The sequence below is a fragment of the Aristolochia californica genome, unplaced genomic scaffold (genome assembly GCF_029961685.1).
Source record: "Aristolochia californica isolate CCGP_79_NKW_82.1479 unplaced genomic scaffold, dmAriCali1.0.hap1 SCAF_9, whole genome shotgun sequence".
Taxonomy (NCBI): Eukaryota; Viridiplantae; Streptophyta; class Magnoliopsida; order Piperales; family Aristolochiaceae; genus Aristolochia; species Aristolochia californica.
In genome coordinates, this window is record NW_027182290.1 from 27,420,183 (window position 1) to 27,443,392 (window position 23,210).

General features: G+C 39.1%; 1 protein-coding gene across 1 annotated transcript in view; it reads left to right on the forward strand.

Moving 5' to 3' along the window:
* LOC137941190 (uncharacterized) overlaps positions 1-22,487 on the forward strand; it is a 34,702-nt gene extending 12,215 nt beyond the window's left edge. Inside the window, exons 7-11 of the mRNA XM_068786497.1 lie at positions 8,317-8,421; positions 8,498-8,575; positions 21,755-21,883; positions 21,983-22,088; positions 22,170-22,487. Coding sequence (XP_068642598.1) covers positions 8,317-8,421; positions 8,498-8,575; positions 21,755-21,883; positions 21,983-22,088; positions 22,170-22,360 — 609 coding nt within the window. The 3' untranslated portion in view covers positions 22,361-22,487. The remainder of the gene's footprint in view (positions 1-8,316; positions 8,422-8,497; positions 8,576-21,754; positions 21,884-21,982; positions 22,089-22,169) is intronic.
* Positions 22,488-23,210: the final 723 nt, after the last annotated feature.

Here is a 23,210-nt window from a genome sequence, read left to right on the forward strand (position 1 = left end):
TAGATTTCTTCACCATTCAAACATGGAAAAATCTAGATTGGCCTGTAGTCTTCTAATGCCATATTATTGTAGATACATGCTTGTATGGACTATGGATATGTGTATAGCTGGTTGGATATCTTTGGATTTCACTCTTGGCTCATGAATTTCTTCGATAGTCCTTTTCCATCCTATTGAATTTTGTAGGAGAAAAAATGTGGGAGAGATCAGGGTTTTACAGACCCCTCTCCCCTATTTATAATTTAGCAATATTTAACGTACATCCAATTTTTAAAAAAAGGTTGCATCCATGTCCTTCCTCTCCCTTAAACCCTAAGACACTACTTTCTTCAAGAAACAACTTTCCAAGAAAATAAAAAGAACAAAGGGCCCGGTTCAAATGGTTGACCGAAGGAGATGCAAATACAAAATTTTTCCATTCCCTCGCCTTGACGAGGAGGAGATCTATCCGAATTACCTCTTTATGCATCAATAACGAGGCAACGTTGGATCAAATCTCCATTACTGATGAACTCCTCAAGTTTTTCACAAACCTTTGTGCTGAGGAATGTCCAAATTGCCCCAAAATTCAGCAACTTCATTTCGCTCGCCTCTCCTTTATGGCTGCATCTCTCTTAGAGGTTCCCTTTTCTCATAGGGAAATTGAAAGGGCAGTTATGGGTTTGGCTTGTGAAAGGGCCCCAGGGCCCGATTGCTTCAATAGTGATTTCGACTGTTGAGCATGACCGATTATAAAAGAGGATATCTTTGATATGGTTCGGGTTTTTTTCGATAAGGGGCATTACTTTCTGTAGCATTGGTGTCTCCATCACGCTGGTTCCTATGAAGATTAATGTTGAGCAACCGGGTGATTTTTGGCCAATCAACCTCATATCCAGCACCTATAAGATCATTACTAGGCTTCTCGCACACCGACTCAAAGCTATCCTCCTTATCGTGATCCACTGTGGTCAAGGTGCTTTCCTCAACGTTAGAAACATTTTGGACTCCGCAATGGCTGCTCACAAGCTCATTGACCGCTCTAAGGACCAGCGAATTGTTTTGAAGCTTGATCTGGAGAAGGCTTTTGATCATGTCAATTGGATGCTATTGGGTGATCTCATGGGGCGTATGGGATTTGGGGATCTGTGGGGATTCTGTAGGAGTTGCATATCATTGGCTTCTTACTCACTCATCCTTAACGATATGGTCTGTGGCTTTTTCTAGGGCTCAAGAGGGTTGAGACAGGGTGACCCCCTTTCCCTATTGCTATTCAACATTGTGGCAGAATTTCTTTCAACTTTGTTTTATTCAGCCAAGGAGCGTGGGTGGTTGGCCCCGATTAGTCATACTCTGACATTCGACATCCTCGTTTTGCAATATCTTGATGACACTATGATTTTTGGGATCGGGATCATGGATGGTATTAGGAGAATCAAGGCAGTGTTGGGGCTTTTTGAGCTAGCCTCAGAGCAAAAGGTAAATTGGGGGAAAACCCCTCTGTTGGGTTACAATATTGACCCGGGAACCCTCTCGGGCAAGGCACACATATTGGGCTGCATGGTCTCATCTCTGGGCGCCGGTGATTGAGAAGATTGAACTGTCTCGCCACTTGGAAGGGCGATTGCTCAGCAAGGCCATGAGACTCACCCTTCTCAAGTCATGTATTGCTAGCATCCTGAATTATTTCTTATCTTTCCTGCCTTGTCTTGCATCTGTCTGCTAGATTTTGGAAAAGATTAAAAGAAGATTTCTCTGGCGTGGCTCAGGCACAGGGTTCAAGTATCATCTGGTAAGTTGGGAGGATGTTTGCCTTCCCAGGTCCCTTGGGGGTTTGGGAATAAGATTATCCAAGGATATGAATCGTGTATTGCTTCTAAAGTGGATCTGGAGATACAACTCGTTGCTCTCAATCTTTGGAAGGACATGGTGGCTGCTAAACTCGGTGATCCCTCTACTTGGTGGACCTCGGGAGGGAGCAGAAGGTGTCTATCACCAATTTGGAGATCTCTCTACCTTCTTCTCCCAACCTTTTCCTCTGCTATCCGATATTATGTGGGCAATGTCTAGTCGATTAGATTCTAGGCGGATTGGTAGATGGGTAGTGAGCCTTTTACAGAGCTCTTTCACTAGCCTTTTTAGTCTTTCCTTGCAAAGAGGGATTTCGATTGCTGATGCTCGTTGTGATGGCAGATGGAGTCTCCACCCTCGTCAGGGCCTCTTGGATTATGAATCTCCAAGTTTGATTGCCAAGTTTGAATCTACAAAGAGAGTTGCCGACATCATTTTGGGGAATATTTCTGCTTGGCTTTATACCAAGAAGGTCTTCTTCCCTTTTTCTTGTTCCTCCATTAGGGACAACTGGTTCTGCTTGGCTCAGTTGCAGGTGCGTTCAAGGCCTCCCACCGTCTTGGAGTGGTCTCTGCTGCAGACAAGATTCCTCAAGCTAAATTTTGACGGCTCCTCTCTTGGTAACCCGGGGAAAGCCGGTTTTGGTGGAGTTTTTCACAACTCCACTGGTAATTAGATCATCTTCTTTGCCTTTTCATTGAGGATTGCTGATTTGACGACGGTTGAGCTCCACGGCCGCCTCAACGGGCTCTGCATCTTTCGTGATCATTGTAGTGGTCCTCTCCACATTGCAGTGGACTCCAAGGTGGTGATTGGTCGGTGTGTTCACTCCTCTGCTCCCCCTTGACGCCATTGGGATGTCTTTTTTGAGATTATGGATATTGTATCCCATTATGATTGTGTTTGGTCTCACTCTCCAAGATCCGCTAATTCCGTTGCTGATGTTCTTGGTAAGCTGGGAGCCTCCCTCCAATCCTTTGTTGTTAGGGGTTTACTCCCTTGAATTGTTGTTGTTTTGTGTTTTCTTTTAATAAAACCATCTTACCTAAAGAAAAAAAGAAAATAAAAATAAAAAGAACCACATGAATTCTAAATTATACTTCCAACACTCCCCCTCAAGTTGGATCTTAGAGTTTTATTTTTATTTTTATTTTTTGAAATATGGAGCCTAGAGTTTTTGCTTGTTTCATAATTTCCCTTTTTAAGCACAAAAATAAAAATAAAAATCAACTTGGTCTTCAAATTTGTGGCTTGTCATGCTTTGTGGCTTTGACTTTTTTGTGGCTTCTATGTAGTCTTTGACTTTTGATATTGCACATGTAGGATGACTCTTGGCTACATTTCAATAGTTCTAGCACACATATGCTCTTTCTCTCCCTCAAACTAAGGAATGGATGTCAAAGATCCCCAACTTGAAAATTATAGAACTCTAGATACTCCAACAGCCATCTTTTTCAACCTCCTTTGGAAATACAAACGAGCTCAAGATATCCAAGTGGACAAAATAGCCATGACAAATTCTAGTGAAGCTAAGGACTCTCACAACTCTAATTAGAGGGCACAAACCCAAGAAAAGGGTAGAAGAAATATGGGCAACACAAATTAAATAAAATCAAAATGAACACATTGTCTGGTTTCAAATAGAAACTAGTGATAACAGTCACTAAGTAGAAAAACTAGTCACTTAAGGATAGTAGTAGAAAAATCACTGAAGGTAATAACAAGTCACCAAGGACAATCTCTCATATACACCAAAATAAAAAGACCAACCTAACGAACTCAAAGAGGGATTGACATATTCAATTCCCAAAACACGAGAAAATTTTTCTTGAGATATTTCAAACCAGAAAGTTTTTAATAGTCTAAATAGGAAGAAAGAGTTCCAAATCAAACTAAGAATTGATCTTATCAAATAAGAGAGAATGTGTCCACCTGAGGTAGGTATCTTTGCGTAATTTTGATGGGTCCTCCATTGGCAACCCGAGACCCTTTGGTTTTGGGGTCATAATCAGAAATTGAAATGGGGATGTTTTGACTTCTTTTTCTGGTCCTTTTGGTCACTTTGATTCAACTTTTGTTGAGCTCCATGCTGTCTTTCATGGGTTGCCGATCTTTTATAACAGCTTTCAGGAGAAACTGTGTTGAAGGGGACTCTAGCTGTGCCATTGGTGTTGTTTGAGGAAAAAGGACCCTCCTTGACGTCATTGGTCACTTTCCTTGACATCTAGGACCTGAGTTCGGATTCTGTTTGTAATTGGTCACATTTTCCTACAATCATCCATATACTTACAGACTTTCCTTTACACAGGTCATAAACCTCACGACAGGCCTCAGGCTATAGGGGCAAACTTATACTAGTCATGGATACTAGATATTCCAGCCACAAGATAACATTAGCTCAAACTATTGATCAAAACACTTAAACTTCAGCCACCAAGCAGACTCAAAACAAGCCATAAGAGACCAATCACTTACACTTAATTTTGAGCCACGATAAACTCTTTGATGTTAGCCCATCAAACACACTGGTACTTCACCCAGAAGTCAGCCAAAATTACTCAAGATTCAGCTATGGAAAATACTCCAGTTATCTGTCTTTAAAACGACATGCTAATATGGCCGCGGTAAATGTACTAAGAAGCAAGGTCAAACACTTATCAAGGGCAGAACCTAAGCTACATCATCAGCACTTAAGAATTAGCTCCTGATTTAAAAAACTGAGATAAATCAACTCAGCACTAAGTCATTCAGAGAAACTGAATTGCTTATGCTTTGGATTTAACAGGAGACTGGTTCTGAATTAAGGCAGTTGGATGCTGAAGTAGACACAAGAGATGTGAAAGTTGCTATTCCCTTGTGAAATCCTAAGAGGGAAAGAGAAAACTAAAACTTACCAAAAAAAGAAAAAGAAAAGAGAAAACTAAGGAAGTAACTGCATAAATTCCTGGACATACCAGCCAAACAAAGATAGAAACCATTGACTTGGAGAAAGAGACCAGTGTGCTGAAGTTTGTGCAAGTGAGTCTCTGCCTACAGTTTGTCCTTGAACTTGATAGACTATCGAAACAGATGTGACACAGTTCAAGTTCACAAAAGCATGAAATCATCAAAACAACATACGGAGAAACTGACAAAGAGGCAACTGACTATTTTTCTGACAGGTAAAAGATGATTTCCTCTGTTCAGTAACTATAAAAAAATCACATAATGACAAGAAAAGGACCTTACTGGACGCTGCTCTCTAGTTTGCTTTCTCAGCAATAACTAGATAAACCAAAGAGATACAAAATAAGAAACAAAGCGTGTTAACGTATTACTAATGTGAGAAGATGACAATAAATCTGCACAGACAATAACACAAGAAAGAGAGAACCAGTTGGTCTCCCTAAGTATGTGGACATGGTTAAATTTGTGGACGTATTTTTTTTTATTTTTTTGAAATGATGTTTAATTTTATTAAGAGAGCTCAAACGAGCCAATTACAAGAGGGGAAGCCTTCCCAAACAATGAGAGATTGTTGGGAAGTTCCGAATTTTGCCAATTTATCAGCCAAAGAATTGGTTGATCTAGGAACAAGGTTCCAATTACAATGAATGGATGACACAATGTTAGCAATACAATCAGTGATTGGCCAGTAGCGCCAAGGGGGGGAGCTATCTTTTGAACACCAGCTGATGATAGTCTTTGAGTCTCTTTCGATAAGCAGTTTGCCATGAAGCCGCTCTTTAAAGATTTGGAGGCCGAATAGAAGAGCACTCACTTCAACAGTATTTGAATCAGCAATACCCACCAGCCTAGCATAGGATAGAATAGGGTCTCCACTGCTGTCTCTGAAAACACCACCAGCTCCAGCCGGCTCAGGACAACCTAAAGCACTGCCATCAAAATTGAGTTTGATGCAGTCGTAAGGGGGAGGATCCCAGGTGGCCATAACCGGATTCCTACAGGGCCCCGCCATATGTGTGATCAAACCAATTTTCCCGAAGGGAAACGCCCGATAGAGAGGCAAACTCCTTCCTAGTATGTAAACAACTCGAGATAAAGCTGTGTTATCCGGGGTGTTAGCCCCGGAGTGGAATCTCTGTCGCTTGAGCCATAGGCACCATGGGACATGCGCAAGGCATGCCAAGAGAATTATCTTGCCCAACCTAGGAAGGCGGATCCCCATAACCATCTCATAGGTGCCGAAAAGGTCCTGATGTAGCCCCATTTGGAGTCCAATCTACTAAAATATCTTCATCTAGGCTTGCCAAGAAAAATCACAATGTAAGAGAACATGCTGGACTGTCTTGTCGTACACACCACAAAGGGGACAGTACAATCGGGGGTTGTGTAACCTCTTTTATGGAGTTTGTCAGAGGTGAGGATCTGTTCCCTGATGGCCGTCCACACGAAGAATTTGATTTTACTAGGCGCTGAGAGCTTCCATGCCAGGTTTGCTTTGTGCTTATGCATGCTGTAATCTTGCTTTCTAATGTGAGAGTAGGCGGATGCAACTGTGAATCGGCCATTAATGCTGGGCTTCCATGTCAGTTTATTAACTGCATGCTCACGAATAGTAATGCTACTGAGTCTGGAGAGGAGAGAGCAAAAAGTTGAAGTTTCCTCATCATTTAACCCTCGGCAAAATGTGAGACTATGAGCGATCTCTCCAAGAATCAGCCACTGAGCAAGAGAGGTCCCTCGCCACCCTAGAGAGCCCCGGGAAGTCCTCGAAGAGGGGGCGGGGGACTGCACCATTTATCCGACCAAAAGAGGAGGGTTCTTCCATTGCCTGTGTGAAAGGAAGTTGCATCGCTGAATATTGGGAGGAGCTTTTGAATTGATTTCCATATTGGGGATAGGAGGCGAGTAGCACCATCCTCTCTCCACCAGGCACCCGAAGGTTGAAGATAGAACCTGACCATATCTCCCCATAGGCTGTTATGCTTGATGTTGAAGTTCCAAATCCATTTGAGCATAAGGGCATTGTTCATCTCCTTCGTAGGCCGGATGCCTAAACCACTCCGATTGTGGGGCATGCAAATATCCTTCCAACTCACCAAATGATATCTGAAGGTGTCATTTGATCCTCTCTAGAGAAAACGCCGATGGATGGCATCAATCCTATTGCAAACGGAGGCCGGACAGTGCATGAAGGATAATAAATAGTTTGGCAGTCCTGCCAAACAAGACTTGAGGAGAGTGAGTCGCATTGCAGTAGATAAAAGTTTGCCCCTCCAATTAGCTAGTCTCTTCTCAAATTTCTCAATAAGGGGGGACCAAAGCGTCGCCGAAGGCAGAGAGTCAAAGAGTGGGAGTCCAAGATATGTAACTGGCAAATTTCCCATTTAGCACCCCAAATAGTCAGTCATACCCTGAAGCACAGGTGAGTCGATATGATAGCCTAGGAGGGTGGTTTTCTGCTAGTTACTGTTCTGACCAAAAGCCAATTCAAATAGTCCCAAAATAACACGCAGTTTTCGGATTTGATCCATAGTACCAACCCCAAAGCAAATGGTATTGTCTGCAAACTGAAGGATCGGCACATCAAAGGCTGCACAGTCCGTCGTGGGGAGGAGCCAACCCAAGTTCTTGGCCGAATAGATCGAAGAGGATAGATATTCCGCTACCACATTGAAGAGCAAAGGGGAAAGGGGATCTCCTTGCCTGATTCCCCTAGATCCCTTAAAATACCCGCATGCCGTTCTGTTGAGAAGAACGGAGTAGCTTGCAGGGGACGTATTTGAATCTCTTAAGTAGGCTATCAACGTTAAGAAATTTGTTGTTTCAAGGGGAAAGGAGCAACTTTCCTTAGTAGCATACAGTTTGAGAACCTCAGAATGCTTGAGATGAACTAACCTGCTTGTGCATGTTATCTTTCTACAGTATGATTTTTGTGGCGGACTCTATCTCAGCACCATCGATATGGTTGACAAGCTGAAGAGAGGGACATGGGGTTTTTACTGGAAAATAGGGCCAAGGATTGGAGCAACTAGAGATGCAATAGAGAAGTGGAGAAGAAAACTAGTAAAGAGATGAGAATGACCGAAAACTACGAATATTATCTCCCTTCTTTCTTCTTCTTCTTCCCCTTCTTATTCTTATTTTTTGCTTTCTCCATCTTAGAATCATTATTGTTCTGATAGCATGTTGAACTTTGTAGTAGAGGAGGTGTGGGAGAGATCTGGTTTTATACACCCTTTTCTCCAATTTATAATTTAAACAATATTTAGAACTACATCTATGCCCATGCCCTCGCTTAATGCCTAGGAAACTACTTTCTACAAGAAATAACTTTGCTAGAAAATGAAAAGAACCAAACTCTAAATTATACTTCTGACAGTTCCAATCATCATATTGTAGCAGACACATGCTGGCATGAACTATGAATATGTATGTGTTTATAGCTTGTTCACATGAAACTCATTTGGATGCAAAAGAAATAAATGTGCGTTTCTTAGGGTTAATCATACATCAAGGCTGCATCTTTTCTTGTTTCTGTAGGTCTGTTTCCTTGTAGACAGTTCAGACATAGAGAATCTCAACTCACTTAATCTAAGAGCAGCACTTTCAGCAGCACTCCTTCTTTTGCCTCCTAACTTCACTGAGGTCTGGTTTCTTGACTGAAAATTTTCTCTCAATTGTTTTTTCTTGACCAGACTCCTGATAGCTTTTGTTCACACAGGAAGATCTATATGCCAAAGTCTGCAGCCTGTCATACATGGGTGACTTGAGGATGTTCTTTGCTGAAGATAAGAACAAGGTGTGTCACATTAGAGTTTCCCTAATTTATTTAATTATTAGTGTTTATAGAGACTTGAATGAACTAAGACCACACATAGAAAAACCTCAATGTAGCCATTGAATCAAAGGTCAATCCATTAATTTCCCTATTTAATCAAATAGTAAATTACATTTTCCTGTGTATATTGCAATAATATCAATGTTGAAATTATCAAAAAACAATATGGTCACCTATTTAATCAAATAGTAAATTACATTTTCCTGTGTATATTGCAATAATATCAATGTTGAAATTATCAAAAAACAATATGGTCATTTTACAAATGCATCGAGTCCTCTAGCTCAACAAATTTCTAGTTTTCCCTCAATGGTTGGATAGTATTTGACAAATGCCCAGAGTTCTTCGGTGTTATCAAAGCTGAGCAGATTTCTAGTTTGCCCTCAATGGTAGCCCGAAGCTTATCGTGGCTGGTGTCTGATCACTGATCTCTTACTTGACTATGGTTCTCTTCCCTAGAGTTCTTCATTGTTCTGGTTTGAGAGAACTTGGTTGGAGTGTGATTGTTTCCTTTCTTTTTTTGGAAACTTAGTGGAGAGACATTGAGGCTGTTAGCACCCTGCCCTTTAGATTTCCTTTTATGCTTAAACCATTGAAGGTAACGTCAACAATTGAGTTATTGCAGATCTTGATCAAGCAGAGGAGCAACACCCACTCACCTATTAGGAGCTTGAGTGTTGGCTTCCTCACAATTATTTGTACAACATTTTTCATCAAGAAAGGACCATTGGAAGCAAAGATGGAGATTCCGGTGGCTAAGCAAGTGTCATGCAAATACCAAGTTCTTTTATTCAGTAGTCTCAAATCATAGGAGAAAAAACATTCAATTTTATCTTTGAGAGCTAATGGTGCTTTGACTTCTAATAAAAATGTCATTGTCATCAACCTTATGGATTATTTTGCATGGTCATACATGGAGAACAATCTGGATAGGCCTTTGACTTGGCATCTGTCCTTCAAATCCCTTTCATGAGCGAGGCAGACTCCCTAGAACAAAGATTCACACTTGAAAAGATAAGAGTTCGCAATGCCAACAGATAAGGCTCTTGGTCTAATGCTGATTTTGCAGATTCCTTCATCATGATTTTTTTTTTTTTGGTAGTTTTCGACAAATCTTTGGTAGTTAAATTTATTTTTTTGCTCCTTATGATTTTTATGATCATGACATTTCTATTAAAGCTATGGGGGATTCCTTTGTAGCTTTAATTCCAAAATAAAGAAAGGATGAGCATTCCAAGCAAGAAAGCCAATTTTGGCATATTAGTTTTGATGAATTTCGGAAAAAGAGAAATATTTCATTAACTTGTTGTAGTTTGAATACAATGAATCTCTATTTATAAGAGAGGAAACAAGTAGAATCCGAAACAAGTAAAATCCAATTACAATTAAACTACCCTTGTCCTAGTTACGTCCAAAGTGAAACACTAAAAGATAAATCCTAGAACAATCGAGCAATTAAATATAAATAAAAGACTAACATAACTAAAACACCTTTAATTGAAACTATTCTGTGAGAGCTCCTCCTACGAGACTACTGTAAGATTCCTTTATAATAATTTTGGCTCTATGAGACTTTTTGTTGTGAGAGTCATGCAAGATTCTTTCATACCTGTTCTTCAACACTCCCCCTCAAGTTGGACTTTACAACATCAGTTTGGAAGGAAAATTTTTTTTGGTCTTCAATCATCTTTTGTTGAAAAAATTCTTCATAAATGCTTCTTCATCTTTTGTTCTCCCTTTCTTGAATATTTTTGTTTCATAAAAATTACCACGACATATGGAATAAAATACCTTTTTCTTGTACTTCTTTTTCTCCTCCTCTTCAAGTTGGGGATAAAAAAAAACATATAGATCTAGCTTGGATAAAACACAATATGGAAGAAGAAAATCACTCCTAGCCGTATGACAAAGCTCCATACACCAGTTAAATAGTCTGAAACACATTCTGCTCAATTTTAAAGGTGGAAAAACGACCCAACTTTAGGGCACAACAAAAAGACTACTCACTTTTTTAGGATAACTCAAATACAAATCGCCTCTTGGGTGAAGAATAAAAGAGTTGACTTGAGCTGGATGTTGGACACACTCCTATACTTTTTAGGTATTAGGTCTAGGCATTGCTCTGAAGTGATAAAAACACAAGATGAGAAACTGATGAAATATTAGAGGAAAATAATTTTAACTGGAAAGAGGCAACTATGCAACACTCATACTTCCAAACAAAATTTTAGCATGTGACTCTTTTTTGAAAAAAACTAGGGAGATTATAATGGTAGAACTTAATAAATTTGACCATGTGTAACTTTTTTGGGGTAACCACAATTTTTCGGAGTTGACAAAACACAAAACTTGAAAACAACATCAAAGCAGGATGTTGTATATGTTGAATGAGCACATCATGGAGTGATTAAACTCTGACCAAACATCTCTGATTAGGAGAGAAATTGGGCTAAAAAACTAGCATTCTAGGAGAAAAGGAAACTCAATTCACCTCAATGCATGGAGAGATAATAAGTGAGAAATAGGAAAAAAGGAGAGATCTTCGGCATAACTGACCTTTAGTAATTCTGATATCAATATCTCCCTCAATATAGACCAGAATCACTAACGGTTTGTTTCTCAAGAAATTAGACTTGAAGAGCTTTAATTTGATACCCAATTTGACATAAAAAACTCTGTTATTGAATCTATTACAACCACTTGGTTTGCTTCGTTCTGTAGCATAACCCTTTCTGACTTCAATGAGAGTATCTCCTTCCTTATAGATCAATTTGACATGAAAGTTGATCCTTCTAAAACTAGACTTAGACATCTTTCATTCAAGTATCATATTCCTTTATGAAATATACTTCTTTTGAGAGAAAGAATTTGATAGATTTCAGACTGTGCAATTTGGCAAAATTGAGTACTCTTTCTTCTTTGGCCAGAATGAGCATTGAACCTTTCAAAATTGATATCTCCCTCTAGAAAACTCAGATTGAGAATTGGTTTGATGGAGTAGAAAATAGATTTACAAATCTTTCTTTTGACATATAAATCTCCATATAAACTATCATTCTTGATGGCATAAAACGGCTCGAAAATTGAAGCTTTTTGCTACTGCTTGAACCTATCTTGCTGCTTGACCTTTGCTGCTTCAAATATCGATTTCTCTTTGTAGAAAAATCCGATCACCAAAATTCTTTTTGCTTTGGAAAGTAGATTAAAAAATCTTTCCGTAAATATATGATTTGCAATATTAAAATTCAGTGTGAAGGTGCAAATGCCAAAGACACAACAGGTACAGGGACATGAAAGGAAAAAAAAAGGTAGAATTCAAACCTAAACTACTGGAGATGATAAACTAGAAAATGATCATATTATCTCTGTGGGTTGACTGAGTTAACTCACAGAACCTGCTTTGATACCGTGTTGAATTTCTGGAAAAAAGAAATACTTCACTAATTTGTTATAATTTGAGTACAACGTGCCTCTATTTATAATGAAGGAAACAAGTCGAATCCAATTACAATTAAACTAACTAAAGTGAAACACTAAAAGGTAAATCCTAGAATAATTGAGTAACTTAACATAAATGTAAGAATAATATTTTTTTTTGAAATAGTGCTGAATTTTATTAAAAGGGAGAAAGACACAACAAAGCTACATTACAAATTCGGGGGACCGTCCTGAACAAAGAGAAATTGGAGGGAGGTCCCGAGCTTTGGCTAATCTATCGGCCGAAGAGTTGGCTGATCTAGGTACATGATGCCACGAACAAAAAATATTAGATACAACGTCTAAAATGGAGGATAGAATTGGCCAATGACGCCAGGATGGGGGAGCAGTTGTCGAACACAATTTGATGACAACACTTGTATCACCTTCAATAAGAAGATGACCAGCTATACAGTCCCTGATTCTCCATTTTCGTCTGAAATGGTTATATGCAGTGGCCACCGAGAAGGCTTGTCTTGGGTATGATCTTGCAAAACTTTGTTGCTAAGGGTGGATAGGAGAGAGCAAAGGGCATTGGCTTCCTCGTCGTTCAAGCCCCGACGATAGTGGAGAATCCAAGATTGGTTATTCCATGCGTTAGCAACAATGCAGTTTAGCTGAGAGGAGATTCTGGAGAGAGATGAAATCATCCATGACAGGTCGGGAGCCACACCATTCATCATTCCAAAAAAAGAAGAGTTGCAATTGGGGATAGTTGACGACAACCACGCCCCTCCCGCCACCAATGGCCCGCTACAACATGAAACCCACCATGTTTCTGCACATGCTGTTGTGCTTGGTATTGAAATTCTAGATCCATTTTAGAAGGAGGTTGTTCATCTCTTTTGTGGGACAGATATCCAACTCGCTCCAGAGCTAAGGGAGGTAGATCTCCTTCCAATTTACTAGGTGATATCTGAAGGTGTCCTCTGATCCACGCTAGAGGAAGCATATTCTAATGGCGTTGATCTTAGTGCAAACCAAGGCTAGGCAGTGCATAAAAGATAGGAGGTAGTTGGGAAGTCTGGCTAAACTGGATTTCAGCAAGTTGAGTTTGCCTGCTGTGGAAAGGAGTTTGCCATGCCAAATGGCCAGCCTCTTCTCAAAGTTCTCAATGAGCGGGGACCATAGGGCAACATTTGGCTGGGTATCAAATAAAGGGAGGTTGAGATAGGTGGATGGTGTGTTGTTCAAGGAGCAACCCAGAAAATCAGCCATGTCTTGCAAGACCACATTATTAATGTAGTATCCAAAGAGAGTGGTTTTTCTCCAGTTTATTTGTTGCCTTGACTTGAACTCAAAAAGACTAAGGAGAGCACGTAGTTTTCTGATCTGCTCCATAGTGCCTACACTGAAACAGATGGTGTCATCAACAAACTGGAGAATTGGGATGTTGAAAGCAGCATGATCAGCAATGGGGAGTAACCATTCAAAGTCTTTGGCCGAGTAAACCATAGAGGAAAGGTATTTGGCTACGATGTTGAAGAGTAGGGGAGACAGTGGGTCTCCCTGTCTAATGCCTCAGGATCCTTTAAAATAGCTGCAAATAGTCCCATTTAGGAGCACAAAGTAATTGGCGGAGGAGATGCAACTTCGTATGCAAAAACGCCATTCCTGCCCAAATCCCATTTTGCCCAAGAGAGCGTCCAGAAGCTGCCAATTAAACCGGTCGAAAGCTTTTTCAAAGTCCAGTTTGAGGACGAAATGAGGGAGCTTTAAGGACTTGAAATTATGGAGGAGCTTGTGGTTGCCGAAACCCAAGATGTACCTTCCCTTGATAAAGGCGCATTGACCATGACAGGTGACGAGAGGTAATACCGCCTTGAGATGATTGGCTAGCAGACGCACCAAAATTTTGTAAGTGCTAGTAGTGAGGTTAATGGGCTAGAAGTCAACAGGTTGCTTCACCACAGGTCTTTTGGGGACGAGAGCAATGAAGGAGGCTCCTATGCTCTTGAATGTGATACCTCGATGGTAGAAATCATGGACCATGTCAATGACATCCTCACTAATTGTTGGCCAACATTTTCTATAAAATTCTCCGTTATATGCATTCGGGATCAATGAGAGATTGACGCACTGGAAGTATGGGTGGGATGGGGCAACTTTCTATGTAAAGACCTGTGAAGAGACTCACCAAAACATTATTAATTAGAGGCCTTTCATGAGCTGCATACTCCCTCATAAATGGAATAGCATGTGGGTATTATAAAGGGACTAGGGGAATCAGACAAGGAGATATGCTCTCACCACTTTTGTTTAACATTGTTGTGGAGTATCTCTCAAATATGATTTAAGCTGCAAAGGAGATTGGATGCTTCCTTCTAGTTGCTGATGAACCAGAAATGGATATCCCTCTTCTGTAGTCTACTGATGACACCATTTACTTCTGCTAGGGATCCTTGGCACAAGTTCAAAAGGTAAAAGCCCTTCTTAGCCTCTTTTAAATGACATCTGGCCCAAAAATTAATTGGGAGAAAACTGCCTCACTCTGAGTTAATCTAGAAGACGATCTGTCGAGTGAGCTTGCTAACTATATGGGATGCTTTCAAAATTTTTTTTATGGAATGTGTGAATATTATAAACAGAGGAAAGAAAATACAACCTATAGAGTGGGGCCACCTTGTTTTGGAGGGACGTTCCCCACTTAGCTTGGGAGTCCGCTAGGTGGTTGGCGGGTCTATGGGTGTTGTTCCAAGTACAATTAAGGGAGGAAGAGATACTACAAATTTTATGGAAGACATCCCAGTGCCGCTAGGGGGTGGGGGCACTAACTTAGTGCACCAATCAATGACAACTTTGGAATCACCTTCAATGATAAATAGGCTAGTGAAGAAAATGAATTGGGATACTAGGTGGTGGTTGGAAGGAGGGGCATCAAGAAACTCCCCCTCATGGTGATCCCTAAACTAGGAGTGGGCATCGGGTCGGGTTGGGTTAAGTTGGGAACTTGACCCAGCTCAACTCGAAAACCGGGTTTGGATTTTCTTCCTCACTTCGCGGGATGAGGACAGGGTTGGGGAAAAACTAGTGTGGGTTGTGGAAAAAAACAGTATGGGTTGGGAAAAAAATCAATTCGGGTTCAGGAAGGGGACCGACCACACCCCTAATTTGACCATATTAACTTATAGACCTATTTTTAAAATTACAACAATATATATATTTAAAAAGAAAGGGAGCATAACCCCGGGTTTGGATTTTCTTCCTCATCTCGCGGGATGAGGACGGGGTTGGGGAAAACACCGGTGCGGGTTTTGGACAAAAAAAATAGTTTGGGTTGGGAAAAAAATCAATTCGGGTTCAGGAAGGGGATCGATCTCACCCCTAATTTGACCAATTTAACTTATATACCTATTTTTAAAATTACAATCATCTATATATTTAAAAAGAAAAAGAGAGAACTTCCTTAATTTTTGGGAATTGTTTTTATTATTTTTTTATGTTGTATAATAATTAGTGTGTAGATTAATTTTGAGATTTTTTTATAATATTAAATGAATGGTAGTTGTGCCATGGGCTGAAGTGGGAATGGGTTGGGAATACAGGGACAAGATTACGGGGAAAGAGATCAGGTCAGGATCGGGGGTGTCAGGACAGGGATTGTTTTTTTTTTTTTTTTTTTTTTTTTTTTTTTTTCAGTTGGGTTTTGGGGTCGAGGCTCAAGGTTGAGTTTGGGTCTTCAAAAACCCGACCCGTGCCCATCCTTACTATATACTCTTTTTGTTGACCTAGGTTGACCTAATCCCTATTTTGATGATAACAAAACTTAATCAAATTGAACTAAAATTTGCAAGTCAAGTATTTTAGATGCTTTTCCTTTATGTGACAGAATCAACAATGAAGAAGAGTCAACAAATTTAACACAAGACCTTGTGCAAAAATGAAATGTCAAGTCATCTCCTACAAGAAGCTTGAAGATTTGAAGGTGTAAGAGTCAAGCCACAAGAAAAATCTCAAGAACTCTAGCCATGTAAGAGGACAATCAACCAAACTTCAATCCTAAGGTGCTCAAGAGCATTGGAGCTTTAGGGCATGAAGTCTTTTAAAACCAGATTTGATCAATACATAAAAATGGTATGAAATTGCTAAATCTCTTAGTATAGTCTATATCATGCTTAAGATTCAACTTAGTACACTAGCACATAGCATGATCGATCAACCTGTATACGTTTGATCGAGCATCCAGGATGCAGTCTGGTAGAACTAATAATGAATGATCGATCATTGGCTCAGGCATGATCGATCATACAAAATGCTACCAGGAAGAGGCTATAACACATGATCGATCATCCACTATAGTATGATTGATCATGCATAATATTGTTTGGCCAGTTCTATAAATCATGATCGAGCAATATATGAGACATGATTGATTAATCGATTTTGGAGAAGGTTGAAAACTCGTTGATTGATACTTTGATCAATCAATAGACTTATGGAACTCCAACAATATAGCCGTTATACATGGTTGATCGATCAACACTTTTTGCAGTTTGTTGCAAACGGTTAAAAAATAGCTAGTTTGGTTGGGACTTTTATAAATAGGCCTTCAGACTTGTTTGTGGGTGTTACACTTGGCTTAAAGAGAGCCAAAATATCTTTTACATGTAACTTTAGCTAATATGACTTATTAGTTGAATTTTTTTGACCAAGGGTTCATGGGTGTTAACTGCCATTAGGGGAACATTGTGAACAAAAAAATCTTCATCTCTTTGTGGTGTTGCTAGTTAATTATTTGTCGTATTTTATTTTAGTACTCTTAAGTACTTTATTTTTAATTTAAATCCCCAATTCACCCCCCTCTTGAGAAGACTCTTGGGCTAACAATTGACACTAGAGCAAGCTTAAACTCAAAATCAAAATTTTAGTTGATTCATTAAGTGATTTTAATGGCATCTCAAAACAAAATGTTCCTTCCCGAAGGTCAATCCGCCAATTGTCTCCCAATGTTTAACAAGGTTAATTATGCTTATTGGAAGGTAAGAATGTAGTTCTTCCTTTAATCTATGGATTGAGACATTTGGCATGTGATCAAGAATAGTGAGAACTATTGAAAATGGTTGATGGTAACTTGATCTCCAAGGAGTATGGAGAACTTACTTGGGAGGACAAGGAGCAACTTAGGACACTCTGAGGCAATTAAACCTTCTCCTAGGTTCCTTAGGATCCAATGAGTTCAATAGAGTTTCAACTTGTAAAATGACAAAAAGGAATTTGGGACAAGTTGGAAGTGACCCATAAGGGAACTATAGAGGTCAAAGACTCTAGGATCAAGCCTATTGAGCGGTCAATGTCATGAATTCAAAATAAAAATGGGTGAATCTATAGTTGATATGAACTCTAGGTTCACTCATATTATCAATGAGTTGAACATACTTGGGAGGTAATTTCCCTTTGTAAGCGCGACGATAAGCTTCTCAAGGCACTTCTAAATTCATGGGACATGAGGAAGACCATCATTCGTAAGAATGCTAACTTTAGGACCATGAGTTTGAAAGAGTTATTAGGTATCCTCCTTACATATGAGATGGAACCGGAAGAAAAGGAAGAAGAGCAATTGAGAAAAAAAATTGCTTTTAAGGCAAAATCCAACATGAGTGATGTTACTAATGAGGATAACTCCGATGAAGTAAGCTACATCTTCAAAGGATGTATAGGAAGATTTTTTTTAAAAAAAGGCCAATACAAGGGCAACAAAACAAATCATTTAAAATGACCGATGTTTGTTTTGAGTGTGGAAAGGCAGGGCAGGGCATAGAAGAAACAAATGCTCAAATTTTGAAGAAAGATCTCCATCCACAAGTAAGGATCCCAAAAACAAGGAGAAGAAAATTTTGATCTCAGTTTGAGATGCGATTGAAGAGGAATCCTATTACTTCGAAGAAGAGAGTGATATGGGATTCATGGTAATTGAGAAAGGTGATTACACCATTTTGCAAGAAGTGATTCTAATTACGAAAATGAACTTGAACTTTTACTTGAAAAATCAATTTTTAGCTTAAACAAATATAGAGAAAAATGTTATGCCCAAAAGCATGAGCTAGCCATGCTCAAATGTGAGGTGGCTGCTTTGAAAGAAGCAAAAGAGAGCCACATTGCAAATGCTTCACGGCAGCAAGGTGTGATAGATAAGTTATCTTGTGATAGGTTGGACTTTGAAAAAAATGCATAGAATTAGAGCAAAGCTCAAAGTCTTATGGAATTATATTCCTAGATCCACTAATCACTTAGCGGATAGTCAGGCTAAACTAGGTGTTTTTCTTCAACATCTTGTTGGGGAGGAAGGTTCTGTTTAGCAAGGTTTGTATTCTTTCTCTCTCAGTAATATATTCACACTTCTTCTCAAAACAAAAAAAAGAAGCTCAAAATCTTATCATCTCAAAAGAACACACCTAGGCGATACATTAGAAGAAACAAAAAAGGCATATGCACAAGTTTTCTTCTCTACCTCACATTAGATGTCATTATTGTAACCAACTAGGTTATTATGCTCATATTTGTGAAAAAAAAATGCAATGGCATAAAACAAAAGTGAGTATCCAAAGCAAATGAAAAAGTTATGATAACCTAAAAGTCCATGGGTAAACAAATTTGGAAGCCCAAAGAAATTAGTGAAGCTAATGGTTTTCCAAAGGGATCCAACATATTTGGGGCCTCGAAGAGATGATCCTTTTTCTTTGTTGTAGGTATTTCTCTGAGCCAAGGCACCAAAGAATGTATGGATCTTGGATAGCGGGTGCTCAAGGCACATGACCAATGACAAAAAAATAAAATAAAATAAAATTGGAACACCTGACTTGGGATTTTGGTATTTAAATACCTCTACTATAGACTTAATCAGGTGCTTTCGACGCTGCCTTTTCCGGATGCAAAATTGATAGAAATAGTACCAGTGGTAGTTGTTAATTACTTGAAAATATGTTTGTTTCTTGGTTTTCCATGAAACAACACTTTACTTAAGCTACCACCAAAGCTGTGTATAGTGGCTGAAAGAAGTTGTGCACAACTATGGATGAAACAACAATTAAGAGATTATGGCTTAGAGCAAATTGAAAAGCCTGTCTATTCTGACAACATGTGTGTTATTAGCTAAGTAAGAGCCCGGTTCTCCACTCTCGATCAAAACATATTGAAATTTGACATTACTTCATACAAGAGCTAGTTCAAACCAAAGTAATCAAAGTGGATTTTGTTCCTACCTAGAATCAATTAGCAGACATTTTTACAAAGCCATTAGAACTTGATTGATTTTCTAAGTTAAGAAGAGAATTGGGCATATGCTACCCTTTTATGGCTATATAGCTTGAAATCTATAGATTTAGAAGCATATCTCATTAGAATCATGTTACAAATGAGAAATGAATGAGAAAACATCAAATCGGAAATTTTTTATGTGGCATGATCGGTCAATGCATAAGTGTGATCAATCAACCTGACCAATTGATTGATCATTGTACCTCTAATGATCGATCAACTGTGGAGAAACACTACTCTATAAAAGGTTCGAAATTCATTTTAAAACCCTAATAAATCATTGTGAACACCCTTAGCCTCTGAAAAATTCCTTTTTCTCATCTACCACCACACACTTAGCCGATTGCCTGTATTTGGATGGATTCCAACGTTGAAATCCCATGTTTGACCTCATGAGACCCTTAGCCACCTTTTTTACTTTGGTCAAACTCCACCACCTTTCTAAGCTCGAGTTTTACACTATCACCATGGTACCTACCAAGAGGACCCACGGAAGGAAGCAACCCCCCAAAACAAAGAAGAATACTCTGTAATACCAGATTGGAGGAGACACTTTTGGACAAAAAACTCGAAGAAGTAGGTATGTTAAGATGTTCCTTGATCGAAGCATGGTACACCCCACCAAAGTGGACCTTGGGTTTTGTAGGAGAGCGGTGGATCACTTTGATGAGGTATTTGGGCCATATGCCATCGTTTTGGAGGGTAATCTAGGCATTTATCCAAATATTGTCGAAGTATTCTACACCAACTTGGAATTAGAAGAGCTTGATAGGAGAGAGCTCTAGTTCATTACCTATGTTCAGAAGATATCCATTTCTCTTACCTTCAATGAAGTTAATTAGCTTTTGGGAACTCCAAAGGATGGCCTAAAGAGATATGTCAAGGAGAGTTGCCTATCGATCTTGCAGAAGATTGCCTACAATCACTCACAGAAGCTATTAGCCTCGTGTTTGGGCAGATGGTAGGAAGTTTGTATGAGGTCAAGATGAAGGATTTGAGTATGGAGCATCGCCTCTACTTGGAAATCGTCACTCACATCCTCAATGCAAGATCCCATTTGACAACCTCTGACATATTTTGGCTGAGCGCTTTGACCCAATTGGAAGTTGATTTCAGGTATCTCATGCTACATTGGATGGTGGATGTGGCCAATAATGATAGTGTCGATGGTCTTTCCTTTGGATAGATCATCGCTCTTATCCTAGAGCATCACGGCATGGCCTTTGAGCAAAAAGTCACTATATTTGCCAAGAAAATGACTATTGCTGAGCTCAGAGTAAGTAAATTTGGATTCGAAGAAGTACCTAGCCTTTGGATTTCCCGGTGCCATTCCACTCCTTTTCCCCCTAATGGCATGATGGTTGCGCCTTGGGCAGCTGTGGTGCGGTTTGGTTTAGTGGTGTTTTCAGGATACATGAAGGATTCATTCTTGCATCCTACTCTAGTCCCATAGGGATTTCTAACCCTACCACTGCTGAACTCCCCACCCTTTGGTGTGGCCTACTCATTTCCAACTACTCATTTTCAACGAAAGCATTGGTGGGCATTTATGGATTGAGGGCAACTCCAATGTTTTCATCAGATTGGATCGTCCTTGCCAGCATTGGCAGAGCTTCCAAGAAATTATAGACATGTCTTCTCAGTTTGTATGTTTTGGAACCATGTATCGAGATCATGGAACTCATTGGCTGACTCCTTGGCTGAGCAGGGGGGTCTCCCTTCAATCCCTCATTGGGTTGGGTCCTCCTTAGCTTGTTTTTGTAATTTTTTTCTTTGGCTTTTGTTTTCAATAAAATTTTGTCTCTTTTAAAAGAAAAAAAATAAAAAAAAAGTTCTGGTCTAAAGGTCTAATAAGAATGAAAATTGGGACCTTGATTTAAAAGGGGGTTTGCATGATGAGGAAGTTGTAGAAGTAACTTAATTAATCTTGCTTTTAGAGGGGACTTTTATTTTTGGAGAGGGGAGGATGAACTGGTTTGGAAGTATTGTTCATGAGTGTTCATATCCAGTGTCATCAAGCATTATCAGTAGTTTGGTCTTTTGCCAATTCCTCAAAGGTGAAAATTTTTCTTTGGCGTGTCACGAATTATAGAGGTTGAGCAGTTAAATCATAGAGGTCAAGATGTTCAAAATTATGATTGTATTTTATGTAACGGTGCATATGAGTCGGAAGATCATTCTTTTTATAATTTTTCTCAACAAGTGTTTGACTTGTTGTGCCTCTGCCTACCCTTTTCTTTTTTCACAATGATCGATTTGCAAGAACTATGCTTCTGAACTTTTTTAGCAGCACACTTATAGAAGTTCTCTGTTTCTCTAAAAAATCCATGAGTTGATTAACCTCCCTACTTGATTTGTTGTTTTGGTTCTTTTTAGACTTGATTTGCTGCTTTTTTGTCTCTATGACAGGTTAGAAATATAGTCAAAGGACATTTTGATTTATTCAGAGTTATGTATAGGCCATTTATGGATGAGTACTCTATGAAGGGCTTGCTGAGACTTTCTTCAAGTGGTGACTGTCAAGCAGTTATATCTCAGGTTTTTGATTTTTATTTTTTTAGACCCAGATAGTTATTGATGCACAGAGTCCCAATTTTTTTGTTTGGTCAAGTATTTGATGCCCTTGAAGAATGACAGGACTCTGGATTATCTTCAACCCTGTCACTCATTTCTTGTCTTCCAGAAATGCTGAGAAGCAAAATGGGAATGGACCCTGGGACACAGCTAAAATCGAGGGAATGCGGTAAAGGTTTAGCTGAGAAGCATAATGGTCGAAGTTTTAGGTTTGGCTTCAATAGTGAGTATAATAGGCCGTTCTTTGCAGGTAAAGTACTAAACCAAGTCGTGGTCAACGAAAGGGGAGACGCTGCAAAATGTTTGGAAAAGGTTCTCAGGCGGATAGTGATGAAGTCTAGTGCAAGGCAGGCCGTCTCTGGGTTTTTGGCTGTTGGGGGTGTGAATGCAGTTCGTTACCTTGCAAACAAGATGGGGAAGGCATGGAAATCTTGGACATGATCGTCTTTTTGTTGGTAAATGAACGTAATTTGTGCATTTTTTTTCTTCAAATTATTTATTTTAGTCTCTTTGTATTGAATCCACATGAAAGAATAAGAAGGCATGATTTTCAATCTAATTGCATAAGTCGGAGTAACAAGAGTAATCAAAGTATTTGCCCCTTTTTTACATGGTTTTTACAAAAAAAAATCCCAAGGGGTTAGACATGTCTGATTTTTTTGAACTCGAGAAACCTATGCGTTTTTATTTGTTGATGTGTTGTTGTACATAAAATTCCTGCGTTTACTCTCAATTTTTTATTTTCTTAGAAAGAAACATTTTTGTGCTTCCAAGGTTATAGACTAAGACTTAGGTTCCCCTATTTTCTTGGACTCCATCAAGCGTTGAGAATCTCTCTTCTTGACAAATAAAATAAAATAAAATATGCTCCCTAGTAAGCTTCGCTGATTACAGTTGGACAAAAAGGTATTATAGACGGGTTGTAGATTTTTTTAGAATTATTATTGGAAGGGAGACCAAGTGTAAATGCGTAAGACATGCATTTAACTACTCACAATTTAACATAGTGGGATTTTTTAGTACCTAGAACGAAATAATCATATATTCATTTATAATCGTTTTTCATAAAAAATAGTTATTGAAGAGCAGATATGGAAGTGTTATATATGATTATCACAATAAGAAGTCTCACAAAATCAAAATTATTATGAAGTCTCATAGGATGAGCTTCTATAGAAGAGTCTCAATTAAAGTTGTTTTAGTTATTTTAGCATTTTATTTATGTTCAGTTATTCAATTATTTTATGATTCATCTTTTAGTGTTTAACTTTGGGTGTAACTAAGACAATGA